Source organism: Ixodes scapularis, unplaced genomic scaffold (assembly GCF_016920785.2).
Source record: "Ixodes scapularis isolate PalLabHiFi unplaced genomic scaffold, ASM1692078v2 ptg000783l_1__unscaffolded, whole genome shotgun sequence".
NCBI lineage: Eukaryota > Metazoa > Arthropoda > Arachnida > Ixodida > Ixodidae > Ixodes > Ixodes scapularis.
This window is the reverse complement of record NW_024610035.1, coordinates 9,298-27,839: the sequence shown is the minus strand read 5'-3', so window position 1 is coordinate 27,839 and position 18,542 is coordinate 9,298. Positions and strand designations below refer to the sequence as shown.

The following is an 18,542-nucleotide window of genomic DNA, read 5'->3' as shown; positions in this document are numbered from 1 at the left end:
AATCGAGAACTCAATTTTCAGGTGATATATGGCTCGCTTGGCACCGCACAGAGTCGTTTTGTCCGAAAGAGAGTTCAGATATTTCTTGCCCACGTATCTCACAAAACGAACTTCGACAAAATATAACATTTGGAAAACAGTTTGTTCTCTTGTTGCTTTTTAAAAATAGACTCTGTATTCTTCGGCTCCAGACCGCTAAACGTTCTCATCTAAGAACCATAAAGTCTCAATGGAACATTGATTTGATTCCTACCTAAATATGCCATTGGGTTTCGCGGACTCGTATATTAGAACGAAGGGTTTGTGGCACACAGGGCGAGATGACGATTTGAAAAGTCAGCTATTAATCTCAATAAGTATGCAAGCTAGATATATAACATATATCCGTGTAAGGTATTCAGAACTAAATGCGTTGCTCAGTTTTACACTGCGTCCGAGGTATAGTGGTATGGTATACTTCTTTTCGTACAGTGAATTATCATCGGTGACAACAGGTGCCTGGCTTATCTAACACGCTTCTTTGTAGGCTATTCCTTTAAAACGTGCTTAGAGCCCCCACCCCCCACCCCTTGGTTGGGGGGATTGGCGAGCATATATTCTCAATCTCCTTAAATCCAAGACGGTCCATCTTCGATGTAGTGCTCGACTTTGACTCCGTGTAAACTCTGAGGATCTTTGCAGCCGTCAAGGCACTCTTTCGGGCCGTGGTAAGCCCAAGGACTGGTTATGGTTCGAGACCTTCTGTTCAGACGCAGTTACAGCTTGCTGTGTAAGGTCATCTATTTTATACAATGATAGAAAATGCCCATTAACCTATGCGATTGCACACGTTGATGAATGGTGATGCTAACAAGCTAAGAAGCGTTAAAATATCGAAGATCTGTGCTTTCGCTTTTGCCTAATGAACGCAGTAAAGGATTGGAGACAACTAATTGGCTTGAATTCAACAACCTCATATTTCAGTTCGTCATTTATCATAAAACACTTATTTTGACTCAAACTTATGCTTGCAAATAGCTACTGTCAGGCTAAAGAAATATGTTGCGTTCGAGCTTAGGCACAAAACTTACTAATTCTTAAGCAAGTTCGCAGCCTTCCCTGTGCTTCATGTTGAGGTTCCAAGGAGTCATTTAAACGCCACGACACCAACGCAGACATGAACTAGAGGAAACATATAAATAAGCATGAAAGTTCACGAAACAACCACAGAACAATAAAAAATGATATAAAGGACAGAGCGCGCCCATACTGTGCCAACGATTGACCAACTTTTGTCCGCAAACACGAGCCAAACGAAGTGTATTTGTTCGCGTCTAGTTTACAAGACGCAAACATAGTGTCATTATGCGGCCAACCCGCCAATGCCTCTGAACGTAGAACGCGCAGTCTGAAATGAACAACTGAATGCTCGTAGCATGTTCGCGGACAACCGGTGCGTTTTTTGGCTAACGACACAGCCCCACTTGGTGAAACGTAGGCCAATTCTTTTAGCACATACATGATGAAGACTTCTAGTTGAGTCCACTGTGATGCTACTGTCTGGCAAACCGGTGACGAACTTGGGATCCGTTAGCACAACCATTAAAGCCTGAGACTGTCAGTAGCAATAGAAATGCGTTTGTCTAATATGCGAAAAGAGTTGGCCAAATGTTTGTCCAGTCGCGGCGAGCCCAAAACAAAACCGAGGCTCCCTCCCTTATTCGACATCATCATCATCATCGTTAACAGCAACAACAACCATAGAGAAGGACTGACGATAAAATGACGGCGGTGAGAAACATAGCGGGAACAGTTCTTGCACGGCGTCCAGGTGGGACACGTCCTGGAACGGTGCTGCGGTGTGACGCGGTGAGCTCGGGCGCTGCTGAGTACAACGCTTTGTTTGCTGTGCGATCAGCGGTAAGCATGGCTGGCGATTGCGTCGCCAACGTGCTGACTCAAATCGGCAGACGTGCTGACTCAGGTCGGGAGATGTGGACGGATGACAGCCGCCAGAGTTAAGGTCAGGGTCGTCCAGAGCACCACCAGCGAGATGGACGTGGGCTTGGGGGCCGCGTTACAGTAGTCGGAGTTGCAGATGCAGCGCACCGTGGTCCAGGCACGACTGGATTCGCTCAGGCAGCCCTTGTGGGGTGGGTCCGACGGCGCGCAGTTTCGCCTGACGTGCTCGAAGTCACCTGTTTGGGAGATTGAATATGGAGCATCTTCAATGGGGGAACTATTTACTCTACAGGCTTACAAGTAACCCGAAAACTTTCGCAACGTGGTTATGACTTCTCTCTTTGTTTCACACGAGCCACCAGAAACTCACAGTTTGGCCAACGCCACATTGGGTATTCAAGGCCCTCAAGCATCCTCATCTTCAGGTCCCGAGCTCCATTCATAACGGTGATTGGATACGAGGCCCAACCGAACGCTGACGCAGCACTCGTGCCCAATCAGCGTCTTCGCTCGATCCCACTGTGATGACGTCAAAATTAAAACACTCAGGCTTTGATTATTTCAGGTGGTGTTAGTTTAGCCCACCGGCCTTAAGTCACGGAGGATACCCTTCAATCTCTCGCACCTAGAGGTCCTGTACCTCACCCACTCGTCCCGCACACGGTTTTGTGGGAGGAATGGCTGGCTTTTCCCCTGGGCACCGACGTAAGCCCACCGCACTCTTCTAGCACTCGTTGACCCCTCTGGTACTCTTGCGGAGTCCGTCGGAGTGACGGGCTACACGGGCCGCCCGGACCGAGGCGCAGGCCTTACACACAATAAATGTTTGCTATCGCTCTTTCTCTTTTTCTTACCGTTGAGGTCATTCTGCGAGTAGAACTCGCAGCCGTGTTCGCAGTCGTGGGCGAAGTTCTTCTCCGGATCGAAGTTTGCGTGGGTGCAGTGATCCGACCGGTTGGCCTGGTCCCTGGGCGACCAGCTGCAGACGAAGCAGCGAACAGCCTCTCCTGCACAGACATTCGGGTGTAATATGTAAATGTAATGGTCGAATAGTTTGAACTGGATGAATTCTTGCGCTGCGTCGCCAGCATGTTTAACACCTACACTTCGAAACCAGGGTAACGAAAAACGGTAGTGTTTCGCACGTTGCCCCACACAAAGCAGAAGCGGAGAACACAAGACTCTGTTATTGACCACGGCCGAAACAAACGTTTCAGGAAGTCCCCCCCCCCCCCCCACACACACACACACATACATACATACACACACGCACCTTTCCCCCTTTTCTTCTAAGTATAATGGTAGTCGGATGGCGGACGCCAAAGTACCATTAGAATTTCTTCCAAGGGTACTTTTGAAGCGACTTCCGTTTTCGAATACGGTGGAACGCGCGTTACAGACATCTCGCCAACTTTCTCACCCAGTGTCCGACTTAAAGCCCCGGGATAGCAGTCGCCACCCGGCCAAGTTATAGCCCCTGCAGCTTCGAAGGCACAAGTAATAACAATTCGAGACGATCTACGATCAAATACCGGCATCGCTGCCCTGGCAGCGCATTATGTAGGCCATCCCAAAAATCGCTTTCTGGCAATATTTCCTAGATTTCCCTTCACACATACGTGATCACTAATGGATCCCCGCAGCGCCGCCTAGCTGGCGCAATCAATCAATCAATCAATCGACCAGTTAGTTACAACTTACAACCCTTTCAGGGACATGCAGAGGTGCCGAGTGACTGAATCTGGCGACGACAAACAGAAATCGTATATAGGGTGTTTCATGAAAAGTGACAAAATTCGATATTGCGAAAACTATTCGTCGCAACAAAAACAGCTTGCGTCGTTTTGATCCTGGGTCAGGGGCCTATTTGAAAATTCTTAAAGTCCGGGATAATTAGATTGTTAATTATTTTTGCGTAATTACCTTTTTTAATATTGTGGTTAAGGGCATGGTTTCAATTAGAAAATTACTCAACATCATCGAAAAACACTAAATTAAGAAATTGCAGAACGTTAGAAGGCACGCGCAGCATTTTACGGCTTTCTGAAAAAACCGCGAAAATTCGAAGGGTTTTTAAGTTTCGGTTTGCAATAGGAGCGCTTCTCGGCTCCCGACGGCACCGAGCCCCGTCGAGAAATAGTGCAACCAACCTCTGCTGCGCTGTCCTCGCGCAACGCAGCAGAGGCTGGTTGCACTATTTCTCCACGGGGCGCGGTGCCGTCGGGGCCGAGCTGCGCTCCGATAGCAAGCCGAAACTTAAAAACCCTTCGAATTTTCGTGGTTTTTCAGAAAGCTGTAAAATGCTGCTCGTGCCTTCTATCGTTCTGCAATTTGTTGATTTAGTGCTTTTCGATGATGCTGAGCAATTTTTTAATTTAAACCATATCATGAAACACAATACTAAAACAATTAATTACGCCAAAATAATTAACAATTTAATTATCCCAAACTTTAATCCAGGACCAAAACGACACAAGCCTTTTTTGCTGCAACGCGTAGTTTTCGCAATATCGAATTGGTCCACTTTTCGTGAAGCACCCTGTATACGTTGGTGACGTCCACACCGTGAAATTAATATGCAAGACAATATGAAGCGATAAGGACAAACAAAAAGCTGAAGGAGGTTATATGGTTGCGTCCATGTATAACTGCCTCAAAGTGCTACAAAGAGGAAAAGTGTTGTCTTCTTTTAGTGTAGAATATTTGTTTCAGTTTGTGGTCTTTGCAAAACATTACAACATATTCATCTTTTTTTTTTTTCACGTTTTGTTTTGTTGTTTCAACAAGAATGAATGAGGTCTGTGGTCGTCGGTCCTAGTTCTTCGCGTTTACAAATGCCATCCATCATTCAGTCAATCGATCAAGGGAACTTCGCTTTTACAGTAAACGGGACTTGTTTGACAAGCTGGACTTTCACGGGTTACGCTGTGACAAATAACAGCGTGGGTGCAGCGGCCCTTTGGCTACACTTTCTTTGTACAACCATCGGAGGCCGTTCTTGAAAATGGACGAGGACAGGAAGTAGAGGGTGTTTGGAAGAAAAGAGAACCGTGTTTTTTTCGCCGAAGAAATAAACGACGCATTGCCGTATGCTCAGCCTCTACCCCAATTTAGCGTTAACGGTCTGGGCTAGATGCCAAACCTTCAGAGCCAACCCTTACCTTATTACAAAACAACAAAAACAACAACAAAAACATGAAGCTTTTGAAATTTTTAGTTAGAAAATGGGCCGCGTTTCCTCGGTAGCGTTTGCCATTCATCTCCATGTATTCACGGGCTTTGCTGGCCGCCATTTTATAATTGAAAATGTTTCCAAATAGATTACAACCTTTTAAAGTATATAACGGCAAGTTTTAAAACTTTGGCATCCGGTGGAGACTGATCGTACAGCGGGCGATGCCTAGTTTATTTTTGCGGTGAAGAAAACACGGTTCTCTTTTATCTAAAAGACCCAGCATTTCCAAGTGTTTCGATACATGCAGAACATAAGTCAGTGAGTAGACGATTTATTTTTCAGCTCAGTGTCACTCTTGGATCCGAAGTATCCACATCGTTGCTGGGTGACTATTGATGTCCAAGCTATGAGGTAAATATTCAATATTACGAGTATGACCTCGTTTAGAATCATTTCGCAAGGCTATACGTTTCATTTGCGACCCAGTAATGAAATCAGTTCATTACCGATGGTTTCTTTGTAGCAGATATATCGCGTTCTGTGGGTATAATTAAAATAGGACACGCTCTCGCTTATGGCGGCCTTACACCCGAAGATCCGGGCTGTCGTGGCCTGTGGGTCTCGCTACCATGACCCTCGAATCTCGTTAACGAAGGGCGTCTTCGCCCAAAGCGATTTACTAAAGCACCCACACCCTGGAAATTTCCACCCCCCTCCCCTTCATATGGTGTTCTGCCAGTCAAAGCCGCGTAATAACTCTAAAAAAAAAAAAAAAAACAAACAAACAATACCACCGTTTTTGTTCTAAGAAAACAAACACACAACAAATACAACAACAACAGGATTTTAATTAATTTTTGTGGCCGAGCCCATTCTCTTTGCGAGCACTGGCGATGGCGAGTCCGAGTAGTTTAATCGGCTGCCTCCTTTGACGCGTACGGACTGCTTCGCTGATGATTAAGCACATTTAGAATAAGGTTAACTGCATACGAAGCAACGCTTGATTTACGAGAGGGACGTGAAAAGGAAATAAAGAAAAAAGTCGGAATAATGCGAAGAAACATCATAATTATTGATTTACGTTGTTCGCGCAGCCTTTGTTCGTGCATATTGTGGACTATAGGGAGAGCAAGTCGTCCTCTTCTTGCGCAAGGGTTGCGGTGACATCAGCACGGCACCAAGCTCTGATAGGTTTTTACAAAAAGATAGTAATTAGACCTCAATGCTAGATGCCTCGAGGTTTGCCCATTATTTTATCAATCAGCCAATAAGAGCCGGGCGTTCTGAGTTCATCGCAAACCCCTGTGGAAGAAGCAGACGAACTTACGCTCCGCACGTCACTGACAGAGTGGGACGTCGAAGCGTCTCACGCCGAAGCGTCTCACGCCGAAGCGTCGACGCCGAACCGTTGTCGGAGGAGGGAAACTCGCGCTGGAGCAACACCGATAGGGCTCTATACTCGCTTCCATCTCATGAAAAAGTGGAATTTTTGAGCATTGTTCAAACGCTGCGCGAAGTATAGGTTCTACAAGATTTGGTTGTCGGAGGAAGAAGCGATGCTTTTGGCGTTTTAAATGTATACGTCTGGATAAGGGAACACACACACACACACACACAATCCTATACATATATATATATATATAAACGAATATGTGCAGATGAATGAACCGTACTTAATCCAATGAATCAAAGAATTGAAGTTTTCAGAAACCCGCCGAAAGCCAAAAAACGGCGGAGCCAGGATTTGAACTCTGGGCCTCCCAATGTCCGGTCGGGTGTGCTAACCTCTACACCACTCCACCTTGGCTTTCTGGCGTTTCCTACCTGTCTTATTAATGCACAAGAAAAGAATGTATCCAATCGGAGGTGTTCTGGAAACACACGCCGCCGCGTGGAACGCGGTACGACACTTAGTGTCACGTAGTACGTGCTCGTTTGTGCTCCAGAAATCCTCCCACTGTTTGTCCCGTCTCGCGTACATGTAGTATTCTTTGTTTATGAGCTTTAGAGACACGGTATCATCATCATCTGCGAGAATCAAGAGCCACGTTATTGAACATACAACACGGGCACTTCACATCATCGTACGTGGTCTCCGAGGAGGATATAAACGAATATGTGGAAACACACGCCGCCGCGTGGAACGCGGTACACGACGCTTAGTGTCACGTGGAACGTGCTCGTTTGTGCTCCAGAAATCCTATATATATATATATATATATATATATATATATTATATATAATCTAAAATGCATCTACACATATCTCAATTCTCTACATAAAAAGTAAATAGCTAAAACTAAAAAAAAAAACTGCCGTTTTTTTGTTGTTTTCTGGTGGAGTTGTTAAGGGCAAATTTCCCTAGGATCGTGTCCGGCACCAAACAAATATCGACACAACACTACGGTTGCCGCCGTCGCTCATTGACGCCGGTAGCTGTCCAGAGTGTTGTGTTTGCCGGTTGTCTGCTTGCCGCCGTCGCTGCAACCTTTCCAGCCTCGGCAACCAGACAACTGTTTGCTGCCGTTGCTCATAGATAGCGGCAACATTCCTTCAGAGGAAAAAGAGCGGGAACGAAACGAGCGGCGACGTGTGCAGCAGCGCGGATGGTTCCGCAACCGCCAAGAGGCCGCTATCGCCGAAAGTTCCACTGCGTCGAGCGCTTCAGATTCCCTTGCGAAAGAAGAGCAGATCGCTCGGCTGGAAAGCCACCGCCGAGAACACAAGCTACAGCTCCGCTGCTTTTCCTTTTTCACTGAAATAAAAAAAAAGCTAAAAGTATTTTTTTTTTGTACTACGGTTTCTAAGGTGTGAAAGAGTATAGACTCATCGAACAAAGAGATCGAACTCTCGCGACGATGACGCCGTACTCTTGCCGCCGAAATACAATGCCGAGAACAAGTCGTCTGCTCCTTGCGCATGAGTTGCGGTGACGTCACGACGACCCCGAGCTCTCATTGTCTTTGATTGAAAGGATAGTGGATAGACCTCAATGCTAGATGCCTTGAAGTCTACCCACTACTGGGTGTCCCAAGTGGCGGCCAGGCTCTTTAAAGCGACCGCAAAATTCGGTTTCTTAGCCTATCGCGCTACGATTTTGTGCAGCGTTGCCCACAAATGATGCATTTCTTTTTGTAAAATTTGCAAAGATCGATTTACGTGAGGAAAAAGAAAAGAAAGAAAAAGGCTTAGCTCCTATGGAAATGCAGCGAAGCCACCGGTCTTCAAACAATACGGCGCCGTTTCGCACGGGAGACAGGAGATGGCGCAAGCGGTCGCGATGCCAACTGCCGCCAACGAACGAGCATACGACGCCGAGAGCCGGCGTCTATTGCAGGCGATCTTTTCGATTCAAAAGCGGCGCTAGCTTATTTGATATCAGTTGCCAATGCATGATTTTATCATTCTTACTAATAAAGCACATCGGATGGACACATAATCGATTAAGAAAATGATTTGTCGGGTTATTTTGACTGTTTTTTTCGTGGTACTTATGTCGTCTGCTTTGCAGTTCATTGTTCTTACCGAGCCTGTTTTTGTTTCAGCGACTGTCGCCGCCTGCGAAACGCGCGCCGCTTTTGGCGCTATGCTCGTTCGTTGGTGGCAGTTGGCGTCGCGACCGCTTGCGCAATCTCTTGTCTCCCGTGCGAAACGGCGTAGTATGGTTCGAACTTGGCTTCTCTGCGTTTCCATAGGAGATAAGCCTTTTTGTTTCTTTACTTTTTCCTCAAGTAAGTTCGCTCTTTTTAAATTTTACAACAAAAAAAGCAAAAAAAGAAAAAAAAAAGCACCATCTGGGGGCAACGCTGCACAAACTCGTAGCGCGATGGGTTAAGAAACCGAATTTTGCGGTCGATTTAAAGAGCCTGGCCGCTCCATGGGACACCCAGTATTTTTTTCATTTTAAATCAGCCACTAAGAGCTAGGTGTTCTGACTCTAGCACAACCCCTGCCAAAGAAGCAGACGAACTTGCTCTCTGCGTAGGCGCGCTCCGCGAACTTTCGGCTCCAACCTTGTGTTCGACCGAGTCTGGAGCCCCTAGAAACTAAAGCCTGAGCGCTTCGGTTTGTTACGTCAGCTACGTCACTGCTCCTAAACTTCGTTTCCCTTAAAGTCACAGGCAGCCGACGCTACGACCTGAGGGGACCAATCAGACGGCGTGAAAAATGCTCCATCGCGGTGTTCGTCACGTTTCTATGGAACGTGTTCTATTAGTGCTGAACCAATCGTACGCAGAAAAGGCCTATGCCCGTTTTCACCTCAAGAAAAAATCAAGTTTTGCGGATTGTTCATACGCGGCGCGAAGCATATTTCTTACGAGATTTGGTTGTCGGATAGAAAAGCGATGCTTTTGGCGTTTGGAACGTGTGCGACGTCTTGATAATAGAGGATATATCTAATCTACAATTCACCTATATATATCGTAATTCTCTAGATAAAGGGGGAAATCAGTAATGCGCCGCGGGGAGCCGGACTTCTTTTACTATGGTATACATTAACGTGAAAACGGGTTGGATGCCGCTTGATTGCTGCCATTACCTCGTAGCGTCGGCTGCGTTCAGACTTAAGCTGAAGATTGCGCGAGGTGACGACGCAACTTTATCAGACTGCAGGCAGCTCGCAAGCGATGCAAAGTCTGTCATAAGGTACGCAATTGGACAGCGTATAGAAAGCCATTCGAAATGCAGAGACAAGACGCCCGCGTATTCGCTGGGTCCGTCGGCGACCAGAATCTTAAGTGCTTTCATGTGTGCGATTGTGAGGATCAGTGCCTTATAAGTGTTGCGTGCCTTGGTACCGGGGAAATTATTGCAGAGAACGTAAGGTCCACACATTCTCTTTCCTAACCGACGAGCAACGGCGTATCCAATGGATTATTAAGGCGATTCCGGGGAAAGAAGTTCAGGTTACACGTGGCTCTTCGAAGGCATCTTGGTTTCGCAGCTTTCTATTTTATCCTTGTACTCTCGCACTTCGGAATTGTCACCGTGCTCGAAAGAAGGATATTAAGTGAATAACGCCGCTATTTCCTGTAGCCTCAAGAAGGCATAACAGGCATTTTAGAACAAATTACCGCTTTAAAACTGTTTTGAAATATTTTCTCGATTTTAGTGTGAAAGTCACCTGCGCAGAGTATTTTGATTTGTGTTCTTGCTTTCGCATTCGACATCACCAGCTATGATCATATTAGCTTTGTCGTCTAATTTAGCTCGAATAAACTATTCCGTCATAAAAGTGAGATTATACTGAATCCCTTTTTTTAATACCTAGGGAACAATTCGCACGGCATTATAGCAAAGCACTATCATCTACAAAGTTAAATATACTCCGCATCCTGAGATGACCATAAAATGATACTTGACGTAATGTTGAAAACAAAGGTGACGGTACTATAACTCGAGACAATTTTTATTAGCATTTCCGAGGAAAGGAGGAAAGCGCACGCGCACCCTTACCCCTTTTACTGCATTGCCAAGAAAAGCTGTACCCTCGTACAAGCCCATATGCCCAAACAAAAATGATACTACTATAACGGTGGTGTCAGTTTTATGCTACCACCACCAACGAGCACTTCGCGGCGGCTCGTTGTTGGCTTCCAGCGAATTTAGATCGAAAGAAAGATAGCGACGTACCCCTCGTCACGGCGATCAGGACGACGCACAACCACAGCGCTGCCGCCGCAGCTGCTGGGCAACCCATTGTTCCCCGAGGGTGATCGCTCTGGAAGGAAAAGAGCAAACACCGCCGACTCTTGCATAACGGCGTTCCGAACCGATTCCCGCGCGTGTGTGCGTTCGAAAGTCATTGTCGTCCGGCGGCGTGATCGAAGAGTTGTAATACACTCACGTTGGGAAGCGGTGATGGAGTGATGTGGCGTCGACGCCGCGGTGGTTACGGAATCGCTCTGTCTTTATTGAGGCGACAGCCCGTCAATTTGTGGCTTCTGGAGAATCGGCTTCCGATCTAGGCCTGCGGCAGAGAGAAAGAGAGGGAGAGACAAAATTCAGTTAGAGATCGCTTCCGGAGTATGCTATTATGCTTTTTGTTTGTTGTTGTTTCGAATTCACGGGGGAAAAACACAATAAATCAGTTATTGGTGCCGACATTCGACGGTTACGTTCGCTGTCACGAACAGCGTTGCGAGCCGCCGATTTCTCGGGTTCGCTCGTGGTGGCTTGAGGTCCCGGTTACGCTCCCATCGTCGACTATTTCATTGCGGTACGGTACAGTGGCTAGCCATATGAGCTGGAATGCGCGAATTACGACCAGGCAGTACAGAACACGCGGTCTATCAGGCAACGAGTATTGGAGGGTCAGAACGGCAGTAGAGGTGTTGACATCCCTACAGTAGCACACTTAGTTCTTTGAGTGTCCTTAGGATGTCCTGTGGACGTTCATAGGGCATCACCAAAGCATTAGGACATCCTGGGGACCTCACATAACAAAGTGTGATACTGGGGATGTACTCACTGACCCGCCTGGTCGTCGTCTGCACATTCTAGCTCATCACCTCCTTTGCATTTTCGTCGTCTCTAAAGAAGGAAACAGTTGAAAGATGCGGATGCAGATCAATAAACCGAACTTATCAAGCAAGAATAAAGGAATAACGCTTTTGAATGAAACGAAATCGCCTAATCATAAATATATAAGGCCTATACGTATAATTTGTATAACTTTTTATTGTCGTAAATGCTGTACGTTTATTAGATCTTACTGAATTGAGTTGATTTAGTGATTTTCCACGATGCCCAGTAATTGTCTAACTAAACCTATTCTTTGAATTTACCAATTAAAAAAAGCCAATTACTCAAAAGTAATTAATAGAAAAATTATACCGAACCTTATTAACTTTCTCAAATGGGCGCCTTGGTGGAATGAAATACGACATTAGCATTTCTTCTGTACGACGCGTACTTTTCGCAGCAACGATTTGGCCAGCGTTCCGGAAAACACACTGAATATATACTGTATAGAAATAGCCTGGATTGTCTGCGCTCCCGCTCTCGGTGAGTGCCGATCAGACTTGGGAAGTAATCCGTTACAAGTAACTGGTTACAAGTTACCGGTTTTACTTTTTTAAGTAATTTTGAAATTGCCACGTTACTTTTTTTTCGGCAGTAATTTGTAATGTAATTTAGTTACAGAATATTGGTAACTGATTACTTTAATTACTCGTTACTTTTTAAAAAAATATGAGCATAATGCAGTAACTGGAGCAATATAGGTAGAACATTCAGCTGCGTAAAGAGAGCAAGTTTAACAAAATAGAAAGCACTGTGAAGAGAAGAATAGCCTCAAATAAAACACGATTTTTTGTATGACCGGCAACTAGAACCGACAGACAAGCCTGCAAGGCATGTACAAATATGCGGAAGACAAAGATAAAGTAAGACAACGCCGAGTAGGCGTTGTCTTTTTGATTTTCTAGTGGAGGTAAACGCTGCTACTGAGCATGCGCACCGCTAGCTCTATTTGCAGAATTTCAGGGATCGTTTTCTATCGCCGTATGCTAGCGGAATGGCGGGTGTGTTCCCAGCTCTCGCTGCCTTGTCAGCTTAGAGGTGAACGGAGGTCAAAGACATCCTTACTCTTAAATACAACATTTTATTTTTACAAGGACTATCCTAATCCGAGCGTATGACAAATGAAAAATAGTGTTGCGGGACAGTTTTGAAAACATCAAAATTGCTTCTATTGTTTTCTTGATGAGCGTACGGGAAACGTAACGTGAAAGTAATTTGTAACGTAACGAGTAAAGTAATCCGTTACTTTCAGCGACAGTAATTTGTAACGGTAATCCATCACATTTGACACTCGGTAATTTGTGATTGTAATTCATTACAATTTTCAAGTAACGGGCAAGTCTGGCGCCGATGAACCACAACAACGAAATACCAAAGCACGCGGACACATTAATGACTTAAAGCACGCGGACACATAATGACACATTCATGATGAAAAAAAGACTCAGCCGCGTTCCAACGTAAAGCGCCATCGCTGTTTTTAAAACAAATATATATGTACCCACCCTTCTCCCCCCTTCCCTTATGTTGGACTCCGACGTTTTGGGGGTGGGCTATCTGGCGCCTACACTCAAATGAGTTTGAGACCCCTGGTGTATATAGTATGCTATAGTCACTGACAAGGTTAAAACGGCAGAGCCCGGACAACTTCAGTTGTCCAGCCTCTAACGCGTGCTTCCAACCTGGGACAAGGCTTTGGCGCCTTCTGCATATCGAGGGAGCGCGCGAAGTCAAAGCCCAGTCATATCGTCCTATGTATTGACAAAGCCTGGCAAATCGCCACGAGAAGCGGCCGCCGAAATAGAAAAGTTGGAGGGGCAGACAATGGATGAGAAGAGAGCCACGTACTGGCGCCCCGCTGCGGCGAGGCGCCGAAACACACTTCTCCCGAGCGAACAAGTGTATTTCGAGTCCTCGCCGCTACAAAAGATGTGCGCTGACGACCAGGTTCTCCGAGAAATGGCTCTTTGATGCTCTGTGCTACCAGGTCCTCGCGCTCCACATCTGCGACCGTTTGTGAGTATAGAGGAGGCTAAGGGCCCAGCGGAAGGGATGAATCACGGGCCGGAGGTAGGAAATTCGAAAGACACGCCCTGCCGTTCTCATTCTGTCAGTGACTCTATAGACATTTTCACAAGGGTGCCGCCATCTTGAAATATCGTCGCTTCCAGTACGGCGAAACATTGAGTTCCCGTCGCCGCACCAATAAAATACATTTAGGATTTAAGCGTAACCGTCACCAGTTATCGTTTCGCCTCCCCTCTATGTGTGTACTATTGGAAGGTTGAAACGTTTTATTATTTTGGCTTCGCTTATACAGGTCATATTGAATGGGTTAAAACAGCGCAGAAAGACGAAGGACCAGTAAAAGAAAACACACAGACACAGCGCGGAGTATTACATTTGCTCCTTTACATAGAGAAATAAGATATGTTTAGATACATTTTAGATTAGATATATATTACCTTATCAAGACGTGCACGTTTCAAACGCCAAAAGCATCGCTTCTTCCTCGGACAACCAAATCTTGTAATAACTACATCACGAGGCGTATGAACAATGCGCAAAACTTTCTTCTTACGAGTATAGATGGTACTTATTTTCGAGATTCTGAGACATCCGCCCCTCGCGCCACATCTCGGCTGTTTTCAGCAAAACGGCGTAAAACATTTGTTCCAGCCGAAAAACTGTAGACATAATTATTATCTCCGCGAAGATGATAATAGGCGATATTACAATACTAGTTAATACTAAATAGAACCTCGGAAAATTATACTTTATTCCTCTCTAATCCCGTCATACCGTGGACAACCTTTGCAATAAACAAGCTTTGCAATATCTTTGAGTTCCCAGCGCCATCATAAATTTGAACCGCTATATTCCCGCAGATTCTAATAGCGTCGAACTCGTAGCGTGCACCTGAAATAAATTTTCATTTTTTCCATTAAAAAAAAAAAGTCCCAGGAAAAACAAATTATTTTCTCATCTTTTTTGTACTCCAACGGTTGCTAGGATTTCCAAAAACTAGCTTCACTTACGCTCGCCAGTAGTTTTGCGTAAGTTACGACGAAATCCGTAACTTACGCAAAACTTACGAACATTTTGCTTCGGGAATACTGAAAAGTTTGTAACTTGTCGTAAGATAAATTTACGAATTTTTTTTGTCGAAAGAAAGCTTCAGGAATCAGGCCTCTGGCTGCAGACTGTCTTTTGTATAATGCAGTGGCGTACCAACTTGTTTTTGAGTGAGGAAACAAACCACACCCCCCCCCCCCCCCCCCCCCCCCCCCCCCCCCCAGTGCCGGGGGAAGGTGCCCTTGGTTTCCCATGGGCTCCGCCAGCCAGTGTTAGCCCTGCCCAGTGGCGCCTGTTTCAGGGGGGGGGGGGGGGAGGGGGCAAAACACATGCTTTAACCCCCCCCTCCCCCCCCCACACACACACACACACACACTCTGAGAAATGGAAGGGGGCAAGCGCCCCCCTTGCCCTCCCGGTTGGTAATGTTTGAGCAGTGTGACCCCGTTTGTTTGAGAATAAAGATCAACCTATACTCCGTGTCACTAGTTGTGTGCAATGCAGGCTAAGGCAACGCCAGGTGAAGAGAGAAAGGGCGAGCACAAGGAAGGCCGGACGGGAGAGGAGGGTGATGGGAGAAAGGGACAGCACTAGGAACGTTAGAGAGGAGAGGAGGTTTCTCTCCACCTCCCCAGCCTTCCTAGTGCTCGCCTTTTCTTCCCTCGCCTGGAGTGGCCTTCGCCTGTACTGCACGCAACTAGGGACACGCCGTATAGACACGGAGGGGGAAAAAGCGTAAATTCAACTGCGACAACGCCGCTGTTCCGTTTTACATCACAATTAAAAAGACAAACGAAAACAACGTAGTGCAAAATTTAGTCTGAAACTTCTCGAATGCGATAACTCGTTCGCATACGTACAAAGAACAAAGGTTGACTCTTAAAAACCAAGTGATTAAATATTTTACGCGGATCCATCTTTAATCTTATTGCCCCGCGTCGCACGACGCCCGTTATAATAAAATAAAAATCTGGGTACTTGTCAGCGACATGACAAACTTCTGAACGCGGAAAACAATTCCAACCCGTAGTGCCGCACTTTCGGGCGGAAGGAGAGTCATTTCCAGAACCTCATTATCTCGGATTCATTACGACTCCCGGAACTTACACCAATAAGAAGTACATATAAAAAAATAATACGCGGTGTGGTAATTAGGATGAGCTCGTTCCCAACTCCCTCAAAAAAGTTTTTTTCTTTCTTTTTCAGAACGCCGCATGCGTGGAAACGCCAACGCGTTATGTTTGCCTGCTACTCTCAGCCCTGGGTGTAGCCCGGGGCTGACGCTGAATCTCTGCGTTTCCTGTCAGAGACGTCCTTTCGCCTTGATATGCCTCATTTGGCTGATAGCTTTGGGTTCGCGAAAACGCGATGGCACGGCCCAACGGTCCGTTTACCCCCAAGCCGACAGTGGCGTGGAAGCTACGCGCTCGTCGCGCTAATCAGCTTCCTCCCCTTTCATCACGTGACCCCAATCTCTGCTCGTAAGGGAAGGACCAACTGCCTCCGCTACCATCCGTTGGAGACAACCAAGCAGCGCCGAAAGTGCATCGTCACGGCGCCTACTCGGCAATCGGGCCTGACGCTGAGCGTCCTTCGAAGTGTTGATTGGACGCCAGGCCCAACCGAAGGCTGAAGCGGCACTCGTAGCCAATCCCGGGTCTGCGCTCGGTCTCACTACGATGACGTCACAATTCTAAAGCACAGGCGTTGATTATTCTAGATGATGTGGCCGAGTGCGCGCGGGTGTGGTCACGTGGCGAAAGGTGGACTTAGATTGGTCCTAGCGAGCACGTGGCTTCGACCGCCCATTCAGCTTAGGAGTGAATGCAGTGTACCCGCGTCGACGATGGCCTGGAAAACTGAAAGGATATACCACAACAAAATTTCGGGGCGTATTTCTTGGTCTACACGTGTTCTAGGGAGCAGTACCACATCGGACACCCAAGTTTCTGTTTGAAGAAGGCACGAAAAGAAATTTTTAAACGAAATAAACGATTAGCAAACGGCACCTGGTGGATGTCGCTGAAGCCTGATATGTTACGTTCGTCTAGAAAGATGGACAGGCTATGACGTTGCCTGTCTCGTCTCTGTAGCCGCACCCCGTGTGTGCAAGCATGTGTAGCGCGCGCGTGAGCGTGGCGAGCTTGTAATTGCACGCACGTGCCCTCACGAGCGGAGACATGGCGGCGGCCAGATGCCCGGCTTGCAATCGTCTTGTCTACGTTGATACTCTGTTTCATACTTAGTGTGCAACGCTGTCAAAGCTACTGGCGCGAGCGTGGGGCTTGATCTCGTTGATCATTTGCACGCGTCCTCGCGCAAACAAAACCATAGATGAAGCCACGCGCTCGCGCCAATAGCTTTGAAAGCGTTACAAACTAAGTATGAAACAGAGTATATAGTCTACGTCAGCCGCTGATTTGCTCGTCCCGAGACAGGCTACGTCACGATTGCGCCGGATGTGACGCGCTCTCCGCTGGCTGCTCTCCGAGCGCTTGCCAGAGTGGGCCGTTCATAACGACAAATACAGTCATCAGGCTCAAAATACAAACGTGTGATAATCATTTACGAATATTGTAGACCATATTCAACCTATTTACCAAATTTTGTCGAAGTATCCGTTTAATACTTAATCATTATGGCGGGAGAGTTAGTGTGAATCGCTCTCGTTTTTTTTTAGTGGCGTACAATAAAGCGTTACGCCGTTTATGGCACGGCTGGCGGCTCGGGTGATATATGCGTAGTGTCGACATTTGATACAATGTAGATGCAGTTTGTTACACGAAAAGAGTGGGAAACCCGGGGGTTGAATAATTTCTGGTGGTTTGTCGTCTTAATGGCCGGGTGAACATGTGCGTCGTATTTTGTGCTGATTATTATTATTATTGGTATTGTATTGTCTAACCTGGTATGCCGTTAGTATTGGCAGGATATTGATTTTTTTTAATGACGCAAATTTCGCCGAGTCCTTGGTGTACACCATTGGTTCATATATCAAAGAAGCCAAAACCGTCTCATAACGGGCTATCGTATCCCTGTTTTTTTTTATCGAATTTTCCTACTAAAATACACGACAGAATGATCATCTGTTGACCACGCACCCTTGGACAGCATGCTGACCCCCAGCAACACAGCTTGTTCCGACCTTTGTGAGCGTTGCATTGTTAAACGGCCGTCGGCCGCTCTCAAACACGGCTGTGTGTCTGTTTTTTGGCCGTTGCGGATGTCTTAAAGCAAGAGCGGCCGCGCATGGCATTTAATAAAGACGTTGTCTCAGCTCAACTCAACAAAAAGGAATGTGCAAAGGCGAAGACAAACAAAAACGAAACAAAAAACCTTTTAAGTACGTCAGAAAGCAAACAACAGAAAGTCAGTTTTCATCATTTCTTGCGCAAAAATAGGGGAAAAAAAAAAGAAACACAAGTTTAAGCGAGGAATCTAGACGATGAACGTATACATCCACTGCAGAGCCACAAAAATATTCACTCTGCTATCGCCGCACAAAGCAGAAGCGAAGCCAAGCCTCTACAGACGCGCGCCGACGGTTCTCTTCGGCGTTCTCGCTCGGGCGCCCGAGGCACATTCCAAAGCGATGCAACAAAAGGAAGTATGGTCGTGACGCAGAAAAAAAAAAGGAAATAAAAAAAAATGTAAAGATATAAATAAATAAAGCACCGCCAGTCATCTGCGCGCAGGATATGACGACCGTTTCCAGGGATTAAGTATGCCATGCACCTTTATGCTTTGTTAAAAATTGAAATTCCTCGGATAGAGTGCCCGTTGTGGTTAACGCAAAAAAAAAAACCAAAAAAGGAAAGTTCCATAT

General features: G+C 46.3%; 1 protein-coding gene across 1 annotated transcript; it reads right to left on the bottom strand.

Annotated features, from left to right (window-relative positions):
- Positions 1–932: 932 nt before the first annotated feature.
- LOC120842851 lies at positions 933–11,082 on the bottom strand. The gene is made up of 4 exons (XM_042287977.1): positions 10,965–11,082; positions 10,751–10,838; positions 2,796–2,948; positions 933–2,177 (listed from the first exon to the last, which is right to left on the bottom strand). The coding sequence occupies exons 2-4, from the start codon at positions 10,815–10,817 to the stop codon at positions 1,960–1,962; spliced, it is 438 nt and encodes a 145-aa protein (XP_042143911.1). The 5' UTR covers positions 10,818–10,838; positions 10,965–11,082; the 3' UTR covers positions 933–1,959.
- Positions 11,083–18,542: the final 7,460 nt, after the last annotated feature.